General features: G+C 38.3%; 2 protein-coding genes across 2 annotated transcripts in view; both read right to left on the bottom strand.

Annotated features, from left to right (window-relative positions):
* The window catches only part of LOC112044571 (hemicentin-1), a 215138-nt gene that overhangs the window by 28923 nt on the left and 167281 nt on the right, over window positions 1-18934 (bottom strand). The gene's annotated exons all lie outside the window — the stretch shown is intronic.
* On the bottom strand, window positions 2494-6954 carry LOC128198363 (uncharacterized). Its single transcript, XM_052883426.1, has 2 exons — window positions 6002-6954; window positions 2494-2601 (listed from the first exon to the last, which is right to left on the bottom strand). The coding sequence occupies exons 1-2, from the start codon at window positions 6886-6888 to the stop codon at window positions 2589-2591; spliced, it is 900 nt and encodes a 299-aa protein (XP_052739386.1). The 5' UTR covers window positions 6889-6954; the 3' UTR covers window positions 2494-2588.

Genomic DNA, 18934 nt, shown 5'->3' with positions numbered 1-18934 from the left:
ACCGATAAAGGACTCTGCATTCAGGAAATTGGCAGACCGCAATATGCATTTCCCGGTGTATTTTCCTAATATAAAGTTGGGATTTCTTCGAATGCTTGACATATTGGTGGAAAAAGACTTCTATGTCACGTGAGATAAGGATTAAAACTCCGTGGCTGTGCTGTGATGAACTAAAGAAGTGAGTCTTTAGTGCTCTATTACTTTTCTTGGCAGAGTCAAATTTTACAGACTTTTAGCACGTACCAAATACTGCTAATAACTGTAGCTGGTAAAGAATAAATTGAAGAAGAAATTATGTCGGACTTTCGTTATACCAGTAGGCCTAGATATTAAAATGCGCGACAATAAATAATTACGTCGTTGACGCATGCTAAACCACTAGCCAAGTTACACAACTTTTCTCTTTCTACAAACGCTGACGCTTTTTTTTGGCTGGTGTGAGGCTTCGGCCGTGGCTAGTTACCACCCTACTCCTTCACCGTTTCGGACACATGAGATTTAATTTTTTTAAATGCAAAAAAATTGAAAAGTTGGAAGTGCATGCCCCGTACCGATTTCGAGCCCACACTCTCCGAAATCAGAGGTAGAGGTCATATTCACTGGACTATCACGCCTCGAAACAATTATACTAATATTATAAACGCGAAAGTTTATATGGATGTTTGGATGTATGTTTGGATGTTTGTTACTCTATAACGCCGCTACTACTGAAGCGATTTAGGTGAAATTTGGAATAAAAATAGATTTGACTCTGGATTAACACATAGGCTACTTTTTATACCGATTTTTGCGATAACTGATGATTTTGACGACATGAAAGTTTTTTTCTCTTTCACGCCTCACCTACAAAACCTAGATATATTATAGCCTGGATTAACACATAAACTACTTTTTATCCCGGAAAAATCCATGGTTTCTAAAGGATTTGTAAAAAACTAAATTCCACGCGGACGAAGTCGCGGGCGTCCGCTAGTTATACAAATAAATATTAGTGAAATTTAAAAACCCAGATAAAATGAATGAATATGTGATGAACATAAAACATTTTAGACTAACAACACATCTAAATTGTATACCAAACTGTACACAATATATTATATACTGCCAAGGTAATGTATGCGAAACCAGAATAATGTCCAGGATAATTAACAACTGGTCTTCCCATACAACCGATTCCCGAGGTGAAATGTGAGGGTAATTTATAAAGCGGCACTTCCACTAGCGCTATACGTTGCTGATAACGGTCTTAAATCTGCAAATACTTGAATTTGGCCGGCCGCTGTGTGTTTTGGATTTTTTGTTTGCCCATTTCGTTAATAGAGTCCAGATAAAGGTACTTTGAAAAATGCAACGAGGGATGTCAATTTTAAGTCCTAACTTATTTTATGGTTATGGGATAGAAGCAGGCGCTACTTTGCGGAAGTTCATCATGATTATTTATTTTGCTATCATCCGCAAAAAGCCGACGAACCTATGTGACAAACAGTCACCCAGGTCCGACAATACTCTTACGTACGTTTCACTCCGAAACCAGAGCGTCCTCAGGAGATCCTGAGGATGCTCCGGTTTCGGGCGAAGAATAGCAAAATAAATAAATCATTATATATTATTTTATGGTATTTGTTTTTATACTTAAGCATATTTTTCATTTCAAGTGTATTTTTCTAGTGTATCTTCTGAAATGATTTATACGTACGCAGACTTACATTAATATAATACGCAAAGAGCACTCCTTGATCTATATTCGAAGCGTTAAAATTTTTGTTTTTTCTCCCCCGCGGCACAGATATTTTACTGAAAATTTCAAGATAAAAATAAAGGTATTTCCCAACTCGACCCAGGATACGAATCCAGGACTTGGTGCCACATATTCCGATATTCTTTTACCACTAGAAAACCACGTTATGTCATAGGCTACATTTTTCCCCGTGTTCTTTCGGGGCTCACTACTGAGCTCGAGTCTCCTCTCAGAATATGAGAGAGGTTAGGATAATAGTCCACCACTCTGGCCCAATGCGGATTGGCAGAGTTCACACACGCAGAGAATTAAGAAAATTCTTTGGTATGCAGGTTTCCTCACGATGTTTTACTTCACCGTTTGAGACACCGTGATATTTAATTTAAAATGCACACAACTGAAAAGTTGGAGGTGCATGTCCCGGATCGGATTCGAGCCCACATCCTCCGGAATCGGAGGTCATATCCACTGGGCTATCACGGCTACTTTGTTTTTACACCTACTTAAGCATATTTTATTTTCAAGTGATTTTTTTCAAGTGTAATTATTTATACGTATACATACTTACATTAATATCGAAGCATTAAAATTTTTGTTTGGAAAAAAAGTTGGAGCTGCATGCCCCGGACGGGTTTCGAACCCACACCCTCCGGAATCTGGGGCAGAGGTCATACCCACTGGGCTATCACGGCTCTTAGTAAATTATAAATCGTTATATGTTTCTATATCTGGGATGTGTACGAATGAAACACGGCTTCGTGCATAACTGTTTATTCAAAACCTGCGGTCGCGCTGGCCGACACTCACACATGCAAACTGTGTCGGCGCATACATCACAACTCTTCCCCCTCTAGTTTGGGAACCTGTGTACAAATTTTATACATTACAATTAAAAGTTTCAACAACCAATTCCCATTAAGTTTCTATTTAACCTACCTTACTACTATACTAAGTTACCTTTACACTATTTACACTAATTTGTAATCAAACAGCTTTTTTCTATTTCTTAACCTACGAGCAGGCCGTGGTTGAGCAGGTGGGTCGCCTGGCACTGTCACACTGGGTGATTTGCCAATATCCAATTTTTGTTGTTCAATTAAATCAGATGACGTAGCTGGCGACCCCTCTCCTCCCCCTTCGTTCCTATCTTCCGTCTCCCCCTCCATCTCCCCAACCTCGCTTAGCGTGATTGGGCTAGCACTCCCAGTACTCTGAACTTCCACACTTGGAACACCTCCTACTTCTGCTGGAAGCTCTTGAGATGGCGGTAGCGACAGATCCGTACTGGATGAAGATGGTGACAGTGATGGCTGGCTAGGCCCCGTATTATCACAATAACTCTTATCATTACTCTTATCTACTACTAGTTGATCTATGTGACGCTTACAAGTTAACCCTTGCTTTTCCAGTTTCACTAGATACATTCTGCTACCCAAACTTTCCAATATTACTCCCTTATGCCAAATAGGTTTTCTATTTTCATAACATCTAGCCCAAACTTTTTGTTCTATTTCTAGCAACCGACATTTATTTTTTTCTTGTGTTGGTTTATGCTCCCTGACACTACGCGGCGGAATGATTAGATCTAATTTGCCGCGTAAGTTTCTACCTAACAATAACATTGCAGGAGTGACCCCTGTCGTACAGTGCACTGTGTTACGGTATTCAAATAAATAATCTAACAATTTTTCATTACCCCTAGTTGAGGAAGATTCTATAATTGATTTAATCATTTTTTTGCACGTTTTTACCGAATTTTCAGCCTGTCCGTTGCTGCAAGGGTGATATATGGGTGAAGTAATGTGCTTAATACCGTTCTCTAAACAAAAACTTGTAAACTCTTGTGACACTATTTTTGCATCATTATCCGATACCAGAACATAAGGTAGGCCATAATGAGAAAATAAAAATTTTAATTTAGCAATTAGCGACCTACTGGAAGTACCGGCCGTCATTTCCATACACTCGAGCCATTTGCTATACGCGTCTATCACGACTAAGTAATCCTTTCGGCCGACCTGCATATAGTCGAAGTGCAGCCGCTCCCAGGGCCCGGCGGGGCGCGGCCAGGGCGCGGGGGGCGCGCGCGCCGGCGCAGTTCTCGTCGCTGCGCACACACTGCACGCTCCGATCAGCTGTTCGATGTCAAGATCAATGTTCGGCCACCACATGCGTGTGCGCGCGGAACATTTTGTCTTAACTATTCCCTGATGCGTTTTATGTAACTCTCGTAGTAGTGTTTCCCTATGTACGGCCGGCACGACGACGCGATGTCCTCGTAATAGACATCCGTTTTCTATATCGAGATCATTGCGACAATTAAAGTATGGCAAAATACTTCTACATTTTATTTTACGCGGCCATCCATACTTTAGGTATTTTGTTACTGTAACTAGAGTTTTATCTTTTTCGGTCGCTGTTCGTATATCTCTATATGTTACCGGTAGACTATTTAATTGCATAGCATTTATTGATAGGCAACATGCGTGCTCCGCCCTATTTTGTAAATCGTTTTTTTCTATTAGCGGCGCTCGTGAAAAATAATCGGCCACTTTATTCTTTTCCGATGAAATATACTGAATTTCGTAATTATAAGCCGATAAAATAATAGAATATCGAATCAACCTAGAAGCCGTCATCTCAGAGATACCGTTCTTTTTACCGAATATTGCCAATAAGGGTCTGTGGTCGGTTTTTAACACGAAAGGTTCTTGTCTCCCGTACAAGTATTGATGGAACTTTTGGACTCCAAAAATTATACTACAGGCTTCCTTGTGTAATTGGCTGTAATTTTTTTCACTATTTGATAACGATCTGCTTGCAAACGCCAAAGGTCTCTCTACCCCATCGTCACCTATCTGTGCTAGTACCGCAGCAACCCCTACTGGGCTGGCATCCACGGTGAGGATGAGACGCGCGCTTGGATCGAAATGAGTCAACACGCGATCTGATGTTAGCTCACTCTTAATTTTCGTGAATGCCCCTTGTTGTCGATCTCCCCACTCCCATCGCGCATCAGAACGCAATAACTCGTGAAGTGGACTTAAAATTGATGATGCATGCGGCACAAAATTCCTATAATAATTAACCATGCCTAAGAAACGTTTTAACTCTGTAACATTACTCGGCTGTGGCGCGTTACTAACAGCTTCTATTTTCTTTGGACATTTACGCAAGCCGTTTTTATCAATGATGTAGCCCAAATAATTTATACTTTTTTGAAAGAAAGCACATTTATTCTTTTGTAATTTTAACCCCGCTTCCTTCAACCTTTGGAATACTAATTGTAACCTTTGTAGATGTTCAGTTTTATTAGACCCGGTTACGCAAATGTCATCAAGGAAAACCGAAACACCGTTTATCCCTGCTAGTAAATTTTCAATAGCACGTTGGAAAATTGCCGGTGCATTAGCTAGTCCAAATACCAGACGGGTGTACATGAAAAGACCTTTTGTAGTGTTCACGGTCGTTAAGTGTTGAGACTTTTTGGACAGTTTAAATTGCGTATACGCTTGACTACAGTCTAATTTAGAAAAATATTCACCACCTCCTAATTTCACAAATATCTCCTCAATTCGAGGTAACGGGTATTGATCAATATGAATATCTTTATTTACGGTCAAGGAGTAATCACCACAAATACGTACACTTCCATTTTGTTTACGTACCGGAACAATGGGAGTAGCATATTCGGAGTACTTTACTGGTACCAGTATACCCTGTCCTACGAGCCTATTTAATTCTGCCTCCACCTTATCCTTTATCGCAAAGGGTAACGGTCGTGCTTTATAAAACTTGGGCTTAGCACCCTCTTTCAAATGTAGATTTACTTCAAATTGATTGAAACATCCTAGTTCCTCCGTAAATAGGTCACTGAACTCTGATAATAATTTTTGCACCTGTAAGTCATGGGCCTGCTTCAAAACAATGTTATTGTTATACGTTGATACCACAATATTAAAATTGGCCATAAAATCACGCCCTAGTAATGGTGGACCTCCCTTTTTAATAACATAGAATGTTAATTTTTTTGTGCAATTTGAGTAAGTTACTTGAACGTCCACACAGCCCATAGGAGTGATTTTGTGTCCGTTATAAAAACAAATCTTAATAAAACATTTGCTTAAGGTTAAATAAGAAAAATATTTATAATACAATTCATCCGAAATAACACTAGTGCTCGAACCGGTGTCTAGTTCCATATCTAAGCGTACATTATTATTAATTAACACCGGTATTAATATAGGATTATTGTTTACGCACCTTAAACTGAATACCTGACATTCTTCGCACGACCCGTTACAGCCGTCCGATACATTTTCTTCCGGCATTGATTCTATATGCATATTATTAACCTTTTGACCTTTTTTTACACAGGCCTTAGAAATGTGGCCTATTTCCAAACACCGTTTACACTTGTGAAAACGAAAAAAACACTTTTCTGAAAGGTGATTACGTAGCCCACACGATTTGCATTTAGGACGCGCGTCATCCTCCGGCTCGGTGACAGCTACGTCTCGTCTGGTTCGTGGAGCGCGGTTACGCCACTTGCTGATGTTCCCGTGGTACAAAGGCTCCTCTTTTATACCAACTTCTGCTCCTTCTTGGCTCGTCCCCGTTGCAGTCGCCGCCTTGGACTTGCGTGCACACGACACCTTTTGTGCCAACTCCAATGCATTCGCAAACGTCAAATTACTCGCGTCTTTTTCGAAAAGGCGATCCCGTTCCGGTCCCAACGCCAACCCGAGTACAAAACGGTCACGAAGCAGCACATCCAACGCCTCCCCGAAGTTGCAGTACACTGATAGTCCCCTCAATCGGGCTGCAAAGTCTTCTAGTGCTTCTCCCGCCATTTGCGTGGCACTATAAAACCTATCTTTATCGGCAAACGTAGATCGTCGCGGCAAGAAATGCTTATTAAAAGTTTTAATTAACACCTCATATTCGGTTTCTTCTACGTTACCCGGATGCACCAAGTTGATCAGCAATCTATACGCGTCATCCGATAGGTGGGTTATTAACACGGCCCTTTTTTCTTCACTCGTTTCTATTTTATTAAGTGCTAAAAACTGTTTCAATTTGCTTCCAAATAACTCCCAGTTTTGAGCATTTGGTTCAAACATTGTGAGATTTCCAATAACTCCTGCCATTTTTTTGCGCTTAATGTGGGTTGATTATAAAATACTCGTCGCCACTGGGATGTGTACGAATGAAACACGGCTTCGTGCATAACTGTTTATTCAAAACCTGCGGTCGCGCTGGCCGACACTCACACATGCAAACTGTGTCGGCGCATACATCACAATATCACTATATAATAATTATTTCGTTAAAACAATGGATATTGCAGCGTTAGGCACTTTGCTATTAAAACATTATAATTTTGTTTGTGCATATATTAATAAATATTGATGACAAAGCATTGGACCACAGTCCCCTCGGGGCAGAGTTTCGATTTTATTTGTAACGTTAGGAAAATGAATGGGGAAAATTAATACTGAACATTTTCCGTTAAATGTAGACATGTATAGAATTTAAAACCTGCCAACGAGCATCCGAGCAGGTTTGTGCGTATTAAGCTTCAAATAAATAGATAAATAAAAACAAATAATGTTAAAAATAAAAAAAGATAAATTGCGACGACCTCCGTGGCACAGCGGTATGCGCGTTGGATTTACAAGACGGAGGTCCTGGGTTCGATTTCCCGCTGGGCTAATTGAGGTTTTCTTAATTGGTCCAGGTCTGGCTGGCGGTCTTTTTCGGTAGGCTGGCTAGTTGCCACCCTACCGACAAAGACCGCCAAGCGATTTAGCGTTCCGGTGCGATGTTGTGTAATTCTAAAGGAGTGTGGATTTCATCCTACTCTTAACAAGTTAGCCCGCTTCCATCTTAGATTGTATCATCACTTACCATCCGGTGGGATTGCAAGGCATCAAGAGCTAACTTGTAGAGAATGAAAAACTAATAAATGAGAGACAATATACATATTAGAACAATGGTGTTATGGATTCAAAACTAAAGTCAAAACGGTGGAATTCATAGACGTTGTGAGAGCGCCCCCAAGGGATCGTTCACCCGTGGAGTGTCGAATTTAAACTCTATGCGTCTGAGAATTCGAATCAGCGGGTGAATGGTCCTCTGGGGGTACCCTTTCAACGTCTATGAATTTCACTGTAAGACAACTGATGAATACTATAATATATACATAATTATTACCTACACTTTTAAACTTACAATACCATTCAGCCACTGAAGAACATCCATGCTCATCACACAAATACTTTACAGTTGTGGGAATCAAACCAATAAACTTGAAATTTCCTCTCTTATATGCCATGCAGATGTAATCGTCTTCATATTCGGCTCACTGCTGAGCTCGAGTATCCTCTCAGAATGAGAGGGGTTAGGCCTTAGTCCACCACGCTGACCCAATGCGAATTGGCAGACTTCATACACGCAGAGAATTAAGAAAATTCTCTGGTATGCAGGTTTTCTTACGATGTTTTTCCTTCACCGTTTGAGACACGTGATATTTAATTTCTTAAAAAGCACACAACTGAAAAGTTGGAGGTGCATGCCCCGGACCGCATTCGAATCCACACCCTCCGGAATCGGAGGCAGAGGTCATATCCACTGGGCTTTCACGGCTCTATTTGACTGGCCACAGGCAATGGTACAGCTAGACCTCTCTTAAAAGATTTGGAGCTTAAACCCACCGAGCTGTGTCAATACAAGTAGGCGAACAGTAAACACACTGAAAATATAATCTATGGTTATGTAATGCGGTATTAGCATACTGTATCGGCATATACATCGTTGCTCCGTAATGCTAAATCGGTTGCAGCTTCGGATTTCCGTTTTGCCGGTACTTAAAGTTAAGCTGCGGCGAAAGATTTCCAACAGACTACCCTTTAACCGATATACGAAGAAATAACGAGCACATGTCTGCGAATGTTGTCGAATTCAGTTTTGGATGTTTATTTTTAACCCTTGACGCAAACAGGGGTGTTTTATGTTTGACGTCGATTTGTCTATATGTGTGTCAGTCTATGGCATCGTAGCACTCAAAAGGATGAACCGATAACGATGCGGTTTTTTTCATTTGAAAGAATTTCAGTTCCTTTGCGGTGATTCTTAGCTATTCTATGTTATGTGCTATAGCATTCGAGGATAGTGTTGCTTCCCAAAAATGAAAGAATTTTTGAAATCATTTCAGTATTTTTGGAGCCTATTCAATGCTAATATTATAAAGATCATATTTATAATATTAGTATAGATAATTTAATTTTTTTACAATGTCGTCCAAATTAAAAATCAAGTAACTGCTAACCCATCATGTTAAAGTAATATTACTAGTAATATTAGACTCAGCTATACTAGTGGTGCTAAATGCGAGAACTATCTACTCGCCCCTGTGTTCCAGCCCTACCTTCAAAAACAGTGTGGTGGACTATTGGCCTAACCACGAACATAGGTTGATTATGATGAAGTCCAACATGACCTTTTTGCCTCCCTGTGGCGAGGAGGCAAAAAGGTCAAGGTCAAGGAATCCATGAGGATTTCCCCACGTCAAAAAACGGCTAGTAGTAATGTTCAAAGTGGTTCGAAAGTTTATAAATACTGGATTCTTTGCAGATTGCACAAAGTGAGGCGACAGATTTATATCGCTTTGCCACTCGTTTGACGTTGCCAGAATGGTAATAGATTCGTTCATGCAGACGCTTCCTCTTTGCTGTACTTTATACACATTGGCTACGTGCTCCAAAGTTGAGCTATATTACGTAATATTTGCTTTCAAAGTATCCCATTTTGTATAAAGTTTTTATTGTATGATGTAAAAGAAATTCCAATGTTTTTTTTTTAACTAGCGAACACCCATTAACTCCATTACATTTTGACAGTACATACACTGAATATAACTTGAAAAATTTAACATAATTTATGACATCCACAATAATTACACTAATATTTATGACATCCATAAAATAACACTAATATTTTAAGTATATGTGTAAGTGTGTATGTTCGTTTCTCCTTTGTGCTGCAGCTACTGAAGCGATTTGGCTGAAATTTTAAATAGAAATAGATTTTACTTTGGATTACACCCTTTTCGGTTTCTACACGACATCATACCAGAACGCTAAATCGCTTGGTGCTACGTCTTTGCCGGTAGGGTGATAACTATCCACGGCCGAAGCCCACCAGCAAGACCTGCTCCAATTAAGAAAATCTCAATCAGCCCAGCCGGTGATCGAACCCAGGACCTCCGTCTTGTAAATCCACTGCGCCACGAAGGCCGTCAAAATATACATACGTCAAAGATTAGGTATATTCGAATATAATCTTTGACTTTGCTAGTCTTTGCTAGTTGACATATATTATTACATCAACTAGCATACGTCAAAGAGAGTGAATTAGCAGCCTGCAGGCTCTGTTGTGTGCTATTAAAATAGGCTTTTTTTTTTTCTTTTTTTTTTCCTGTAGGGGGGGAAAATCCTCATGGACACTCGTTTGGGTAGTGCCGGACTCCTACCGGCTAAAAACCCCTCCTACCTTCAGAACGCTGGTGTACCTGCCATTCGGCCTACCACCAACGTCGCAGTCTTTTCTCACTTTCCGAGTATCTTTTCATCTTTCTCCTTTATTTTTATTATGCTTTCCAGAAAACTTCTTATTAGGTCCCAGTTCTCACTTGATTCTAACATTATATTAATTAAGTTTTCTACAGTGATTTCTCGTCCTAGCTGCTTTCTTACTTCATCTCATTCTATTTTGAAACGTGGACAGCAAAATATTAAAATAGGCTGATAGCGATAATATCTCCATTAAACTAAGTCTTTTAACACCGTAACGGCAAAGAAACAAACCATTATCCTCCGTTCATTTGTATCTCGAACATCCTCTCAAAGTTGTTCACACCCTTTCGGGCCAGCAGGTTAATATTGGCTTAATTCATCCCATACGCCCGATCGCGCCGTACAGCGGCGGCAGAACTTCTGATTTCGCCGCAAACTTGCTCCCAACTTCCAAGTTGCCTATACACTTTGCCATTTGTATCCGTTCCACTATTTGAGTTCATTGCTAGTTGCTTCGGAATTTAGTTCGATGATATTGAACCAGTGGTGTTATTCCTGTCTCCAATTAGCGACTTAGTGCTTGGAGTCAGTGTATTGGTATTTAAATTGCAAAACCTTTAAGTATAAAAGTAGACTGTTGAAATCTATTTCAAGAAATCGGGTTGCCTTTGGATGTAATAGTAAGTTTATATGTGGCACGACTTGTTTCCGTGAACAGGGAATTATTAAGTGGGGGTCGTCGGGTGGAATATAAGGTGGTCGCCGTACGGTCGGCTTCAGTATTCTCTTTGCGTTCGAGCCGTTTGCATTTCTTGTTATGTAATTCTTCATGGGTCACTTGGGATATAATAGCTTGAGCTAAATGGTGAGTGTTGGCATGTCGGAAGTCGGAAGGGATCCCTTAAATCAGCATCCGGAATCACAAGCGTATGGTATGGCTCAACGTATTCTCTGCCATTCTAGGGTCTTCTTATTTTTGTAACCCACACTTCTGAGTCTGATAAAAGTAGTTTAATCTATACTAATATTATAAAGCTGAAGAGTTTGTTTGTTTGTTTGATTGAACGGGCTAATCTCAGGATCTACTGGTCCGATTTGAAAAATTCTTTCAGTGTTAGATAGCCCATTTATCGAGAAAGGCTATATATTATCCCCGTATTCCTACGGGAACGGGAACCACGCGGGTGAAACCGCGCGGCGTCATCTAGTTTATTATATTCCTTTTAATAGTGTAATTAATTGCACTATCCGCTTTACTTTCTTTAATTATTTTATTGAAGGTTGTCTGGAGGAGATCGCTTTTAGCGATCAGACCGTCTGCGTATTTTACTTTTTTTTGTGTTTTCTTGTTTCATTGCGCCTTTATTTTATGTGCGATAAAGACTTATTATTTTATTATATTCTGTTTATAAAATTGAGATTATAGAAAATTATAGTACCTCCGTCCTTCGTACTGTAAAAATATGGTTGCAATTTATCTGATGGTACGTACGTCGTAGTTAACTGATTGTGCGGTTTTAACGAAGGCTCGAGCTCCGATGGATCCTGACACTGATTTAGTTACGGTCCTCTAATTGATTTAGCTACAACGCACCTGCTTTAAAAAGTTGCTTCGGTAGTTACGGTTCTTTGTTGTGTAGAAGTAGTATAATTCTGCATTCTATAGTTAGTAGTTAGTAGATTAAAAATAATAGTAAGATAGAGCGCATGGAACACGACGGTGTCGTATCCGTTCCAAATACAAAATTCAAAAAGGAATACATTCTCGAGTCAATACGACACAAAGCGTCGCATCAGTAATTTTGATATTATTCAAGAAAAATGGCGTCTTATGTTTTTAAATACTTTAAAAACTGTTTACAAAAACTAAAGAAATAAAATTGAGTATTTTGATGATGGAGAAGGAGACGGGTTTCTTTTTTAAGGGTTTCACCGGCTTCACCACGTAAAGACTCATTCTGGATCATTGTTTATTCTGTGAATAAACACAAAATAAGTAAGACTAGCTAGCGTAAAAAGCGTTAAAAAAGAAATATCCAAAATGATTTCTTGCACTACAGCGGAAGTCAGCGTAGACTGTGTATGATTTTTATTAATTTGAACCTTTTTTTTCCACGTCTTAGAGAGCAGCTTTGTGAGTGAAGTCCTATAGGTATACGTTCTGTTATGGGAGCAAATCCACCGGTAGATATTAATTAGAAGATTTGCGAAATGCTATGGTACAATGTCCGTTATAAATTAGTGGAATTCTCAGAACTCAGAATGGAGGCGTAATAAAATAAATTCCTATAATAATGATCGTTCCATTTTTCTAATAGGATAGGTTGAACGAAGTGACAAATTGGAAGAGATTTTAATAATCTTTTTACTCTTACACCAATTTATCACACAATATATTCAGACTGCTAGTTGGCCCATGTGACTTTGGATACGATGCGAACCTGGGTTCTATTCCTAGGTCAATCTCTAATGCTTGAGATTTTCTTTCAGAACTCATAGCTATAGGGAGGAATAAGTTGGTTTTTTTATCCACGTGCTTCGCAAAGCACGTTAAACTTTGAGTTCTGATGACAGTATATGACTAGCTAACTAACGTCATTACAAATCCAATATGGCGGCCTCCCAATCACTTGTAACTATGTATGTAAGAAAATCTTGGAAGCGTGTTTTTAAACTTTTTAAAGTTATTAAATTGTAACAATATACGAGACTATCTATATCTATACTAATATTATGAAGCTGAAGAGTTTGTTTGTTTGATTGAACGCGCTAATCTCAGGAACTACTGGTCCAATTTGAAAAATTCTTTCAGTGTTAGATAGCCCATTTATCGAGGAAGGCTATACGCTATATATTATCCCCGTATTCCTACGGGAACGGGAACCACGCGGGTGAAACCGCGCGGCGTCAGCTAGTTGACTTATATGAGACTTCTGTAAAGTATCCACGCAAGAAACGAATACAAACCATTTCTATGCTGTTTGTTGCGAGATAACTTCATGTTAGCACCTTGTGAATTTTTTACACCAAAGCGTCGGCACTTTCTGGTATTATACTGCAGTGGAGCTAAGCTACCTGCCAGATGCTTGCCGCTTCGTAGCACAAAGCTTGATTAGCATTGTAGGTATTACAGTACGAGTAAGAGTCACTTCACACTTGTGTTACTACGTAGGTACGTAGAAAGCTTACCGCTACGCCCTTGCTATGCCTGGGGAGACTAATTTGTCAGATCCACTAATCACAACTATTGAAAAATTCTTTCAGTGTTAGATAGTCCATTTATCGAGGAAGGTTATAGGCTATATTTTATCCCCGTTTTCTTAGGGAACGAGTAACCACGCGAGTGAAACCGCACGGCCTCTACTAATCACAAATAAAAATAACCATGTGGAGATTGACTGATGTACCTATACAGTATTTGATAATTTAAAATACTAACCCCTAATAAGGAGCAGTGATATGACCTCTTCCTCCGATTCCGGAGGGTGTGGGTTCGAATCTGGTCCGGGGCATGCACCTCCAACTTTTTTGTTGTGTGCATTTTAAGAAAATAAATATCACGAGTCTCAAACGGTGAAGGAGAAACATCGTGAGGAAACCTGCATACCAGAGAATTTTCTTAATTCTCTGCGCGTGTGAAGTCTACCAATCCACATTAGGCCAGCGTGGTGGACTATTGGCCTAACCCCTCTCATTCTGAGAGGAGACTCGAGCTCAGCAGTGAGCCGTATATGGGTTGATAACGACGAAAATTACAATCGGAGTTTCTTCGTATTCCTGACAGCAAACCCTTCCATTTGATACCCATATCATGGATGGTGCATTTCAAATAGCGTGTCCGCCATCTTGGACGTCCGCCATATTGGGTAAAGTCATGACTATTTTTTTCGTACTCCTGACAGCAACTCCTTTCATTTGATATCTGTGACGTCCTGCTTGTCACCAAGGTAAGGCTTATAAAGAAACACAAAATAATTTATTTGACAACCTCGTGTCTGCACGTCCGCTCGGCTTGGAGGTAAGTTCCCTCTTCCCCCCGCGCCCCCCGCCTCGCGCCGTGCCTCCACGACTTTATCGTTTATTCAATAGTCATCACACCTCTCCTTTTTTGACAAATTGAAATATTTAAATATAGTTCATATACAATAATAATTTACTGTAAATATATTTACAAACAAAACAAAACTAAACATCTTTAATGCATTCGCATTAATAGAAATTATTTATTCGCTGTTAACATCACTTATTTTATCCGAACCATCTTTATCATCTCCTAAAACTCCCCATTGACCTTCAATTCGTGAATAATATTTCTCATTAACTCCTGTCCTGTCTTATCGTTTCGTATATTATACTCAGGGTCTTTGTGGTTTAAGACCGTATGTGTTGTTGAGATATACCTTCTCTCCAAAACCAATATCTATATCTTGTGCCTTTCTTCTCCTGTCTCCATATTCTTTCCCCTTTTCTTTCATTATTTTGTCTTTATCTTTAATTTGTGAAATTGATACGTTTTCTAAATCAATTTGATTTCTCAGATTGACTAATTTTAAGACTTTTCGTCAGCAGGTGTTATCGTTTTAATTGGTTTAATTTCTTTGTATTTGCTATAGTAATCAACTGTAACAAAAAGATGATGTCCGCTAGGCAAGTTAATCGACTGCAACGTCAATCCAAGGTTTAGATGGCAGCTCACGACGTTTCATTTGTATTGGAGGATTTGGTGCAGAAACCAAAGTGCAACCCTTACAACTTTTTACAAATCTCTCAGCATCACTGTCTATTTTGGGTCACCATACTTTGGTTCGTAAGCGTGCTTTCATTGTACCAATTTCTGGATGTCCTTTGTGGATTGCCTCCAAAACCTGGTGTCGTAACTTTAAAGGTATGACAATCTTAGTTCCTCTCCAAAAAAAGGCCTTTATATAGTTCGGCTACAAATATTCTATAAATATTTATTGAAGGATCCCAGTTATTGGATGACAGAGCTTCTTTAACTAGTCGAATTTTATTATAATCTAAAGACAATTCTGTTAATGTTTTCATCTTTAAGGCACACGGTCTAGCGTATTGAATCAAACGGCTGGGCGTTATTTGTGGCACATAATCGAGATAGGCGATATTTGTTTTGCCTGGTTTACATAGCACCTTAAACTTATAAGCTTGAAGATGAAGTACCTAACGCTCAATTCGGGCACATGTTTTTGTTCGGCTGCCAAATATAACCTCCAGTGGTTTATAATCGGTTTCTAAATCGAACGTATCCTTGCCGAATACATATATATCGAAATGCTCAACTGTCCAGACTAATGCAGGTGCTTCCTTTTAGATTTGACAGTAACGTTTTTCAACGTCAGTTAGCCCTTTAATGCCGTAAGATACGAGATCCGTTACTATCTGAATAAACACTGCAATTAACTTAATTTTAAACTAAATTAGGATTTGCATCGTTGCGCATGCAACCGATTTGTGCATTTTTTCTAATTTAAGGGATTTAGTGGGCTTAACCCCTTGTATTGATAACTCATGGCCGAGAAATTTAATACTTTTGCAACAAAAATACACTTATTTGGGTTTAGAAGCTTTTTATAAATATTGCTTTCTTTTAAAGTTGCTAAAAGTTATCTAGCATTATGTTCAGCTTTATTTCTATCTTCATAAACTACAATATATGTCCATGAAGTTTACCACACCCTCACATGACAAAAGGATTCTTTAAAGTATTTTCTGGAACTGCTCTGGAGCACATGAAATGCAAAACATCAATCTTTTATAGCGACATAAAATTGTACCTGATCTGCTACTTGAATATCAGTATTAATGGATCCAGTAACGATATGAGGTTTATCGCTACCATAAGCAATAAATATATTAATTTGGCTTAGCAATTTCATTTCTAACTTCAACTTTTGGTTATCGCTTGACATCTTAATTTTTTTTTCAAGAATTCAAAAAATTCTGAATTCATTTATTTCAATTAGGCTTAGTTTACAAGCACTTTTGAAATGTCAGGACTATGTCATAATTTAATTTAATCTAATGGTGGTAATAATAGTCGAAAACTTGAAATTAAAGTTACGAGGGTTCTAAATGCGCCTTGGTCCGAGAAGAGCCCACAATAAACTCAGCCAAGGTATAAATATTTATTTATTTATTTTTACCACCATTTTACAAACTTATCGAAAACTAAACACACAGTCATATAATACAGTTTAACACCAAGCTTTTTATTTATATAGTCATTAACACTAATAAGACTTTCCTAAAAGCTTGCGTCTAATAAACACTGAACTTTTTGAGAGATATTCCAGTGGCTTCATATGGTAGTTGATTATAAAAACGTATGCAATTTCTCTTAAAAGAATTACTACTAAATTCTCAATAGTATATTGACTATCCACAGTCATAACTTTAATTTCTTTAAATTTTTCTCTTAACGACTCTCTAGGTCCCATTTTATATATCGCACGAACAGCTCTCTTCTGCAGAATAAATATACTATCAATATCAGCAGCCTACCCTATAGTAAAATACCAAAGTCAAAGTAGCTTCGAATATTTATCTGTTGTCTTTAAAATAGAACTATTTATTCCTTTTGCTAGATTGAGTCCAATATACATTTCTTAAATGCTTATAAACCCACGTTGTAGACAGTGGTTCCTTGCCGGGCAAATATTACTATCTGCTGTATTGCGTACACTTCCACACCGACAACATTCTCAATTTTCCGACCAATTGTATTTTGTCAATTTTATATATAACAGATGTTTTAGATACTTGACCGAAATCATCGAGTTGCCGTTCAATGGCCTCAATAGCATTTGCCTGGGCATCATCACCCAGTATAAGTATTTTTACTTTAGATCTTTCGAATTACATTTCTCTACTATCTGATCCATCATGTTATCCTCATTATTAGAAAATTTGTATTTACTTCTTTGATGACATAATCACACTAAACATTTATGAAATTATTCATTTTGTTTTTGAAATTATTCATTTCAGTCTTACATAAATTTTATTTTGCATCGGGGAGAAACAAAACATCTAGTTTCTTTATTGCAAAGTCATATTAATCACCATCGCGATCAGTGTCTTGGTCGCTCGGTAAATTATAATGTATCTCTTGTAACGCCAACCCTCCCAAGTGGAGCAAGTTACCCTAGCGTTTTTTTTTTTTTTTTTTTTTTTTTGTCTTTTCCGACGCTGTTACAAATATTTGTAATCTTTCCATTTTTTCGCAAACCTACAGATGCAGGATCGCCGTCGTCATCGTAATCGAATATTTCTAGGGATGGTATATTGTCCAGTTTGCTACTGTTTTAATACCAACCGACGTCCTTGTCAGTTTACTACTGTTCTGCTAGCACCAACTGGATTATCCAATTTGCTACTGATTGTTTTAGTACCAACCGACGTCCTTGTCAGTTTACTATTGTTTTGCTAGCACCAACTGGATTATCCAGTTTGCTACTGATTGTTTTAGTACCAACTGACGTCCTTGCCAGTTTACTACTGTTTTGCTAGCACCAACTGGATTATTCAGTTTGCTACTGATTGTTTTAGTACCAACTGACGTCCTTGTCAGTTTTCTATTGTTTTGTGCTAGCACCAACTGGATTATCCAGTTTGCTACTAATTTCTTTTTTTTTTTTTTTAGTACCAATTGACAGTGTCAATTTACTACGATGCATGTACGTTCATTACCAGCCAAAATTTTGACTTTATGTGGATGGTTGTAGCACTCGTTAAAAGGCTTCATTTCAGAGTGTGAAATGTTTGCTTTGATATCCATATTGACCAAAACAGTTAAGTAAGTACCCAAAATAATTTCAATATAGTACCTACCATTATTGCAGGGGAAAATTTGAAAAGTTGTATTTCTTCTCTTTTACCGGCTATAAACCATAAACTATTTAATTTTGTATAAGATATTTAAAAAAATTTAACTGTCATCATTCTTCCATATCTGAATCAATCTAATTTTAACTGCTTGTGCACAAAGCCCATTTGAAAATGCCCATAAAAATAAACTAAATTTTATTTTAGTATTATTACTAATTTCCAAACGACTCTAATCGTGATTACAATTTAATTTAGATAGAATGACTCATACTGATTAAAAAAGAATATACCCTACGGTGTGATACCTTTGCCTCTTCGAATTGAAATTCGAAATTAAAAAAATAAAGAAAAACTAAATTATTTAAAATTTAAAAATCTTAAATAAACTTAATCTTTTATAAATTATTTGCTAAATTGGAATGTTTTTTGGTTAGGACAAATTAATTATTATTTTAATAACATTTTATCTACTAGAATACACGCTACTGAGACGGCATTCGTTCATGCAAGTTGCCACCTGTACCTAATGGCGTCGGTGCGTTTTGTTGGGTACTTACTCACCATTTTATTTTATTCACTGTTCTTTTTCCTTTTTTCCACATTTATTTCTAGCGCTTACACTTTAGGACTCGTCGCCAGTTGTGACGTCCTGCTTGTCACCAAGGTAAGGCTTATAAAGAAACACAAAATAATTTATTTGACAACCTCGTGTCTGCACGTCCGCTCGGCTTGGAGGTAAGTTCCCTCTTCCCCCCGCGCCCCCCGCCTCGCGCCG

The sequence above is a fragment of the Bicyclus anynana genome, chromosome 9 (genome assembly GCF_947172395.1).
Source record: "Bicyclus anynana chromosome 9, ilBicAnyn1.1, whole genome shotgun sequence".
Taxonomy (NCBI): Eukaryota; Metazoa; Arthropoda; class Insecta; order Lepidoptera; family Nymphalidae; genus Bicyclus; species Bicyclus anynana.
This window is presented reverse-complemented; position numbering and strand designations above follow the sequence as displayed.

Bases quoted from the DNA above. Each gene is read 5' to 3' on its own strand.
- LOC128198363 (XM_052883426.1), bottom strand. From the start codon at position 6,888: ATGGCAGGAGTTATTGGAAATCTCACAATGTTTGAACCAAATGCTCAA.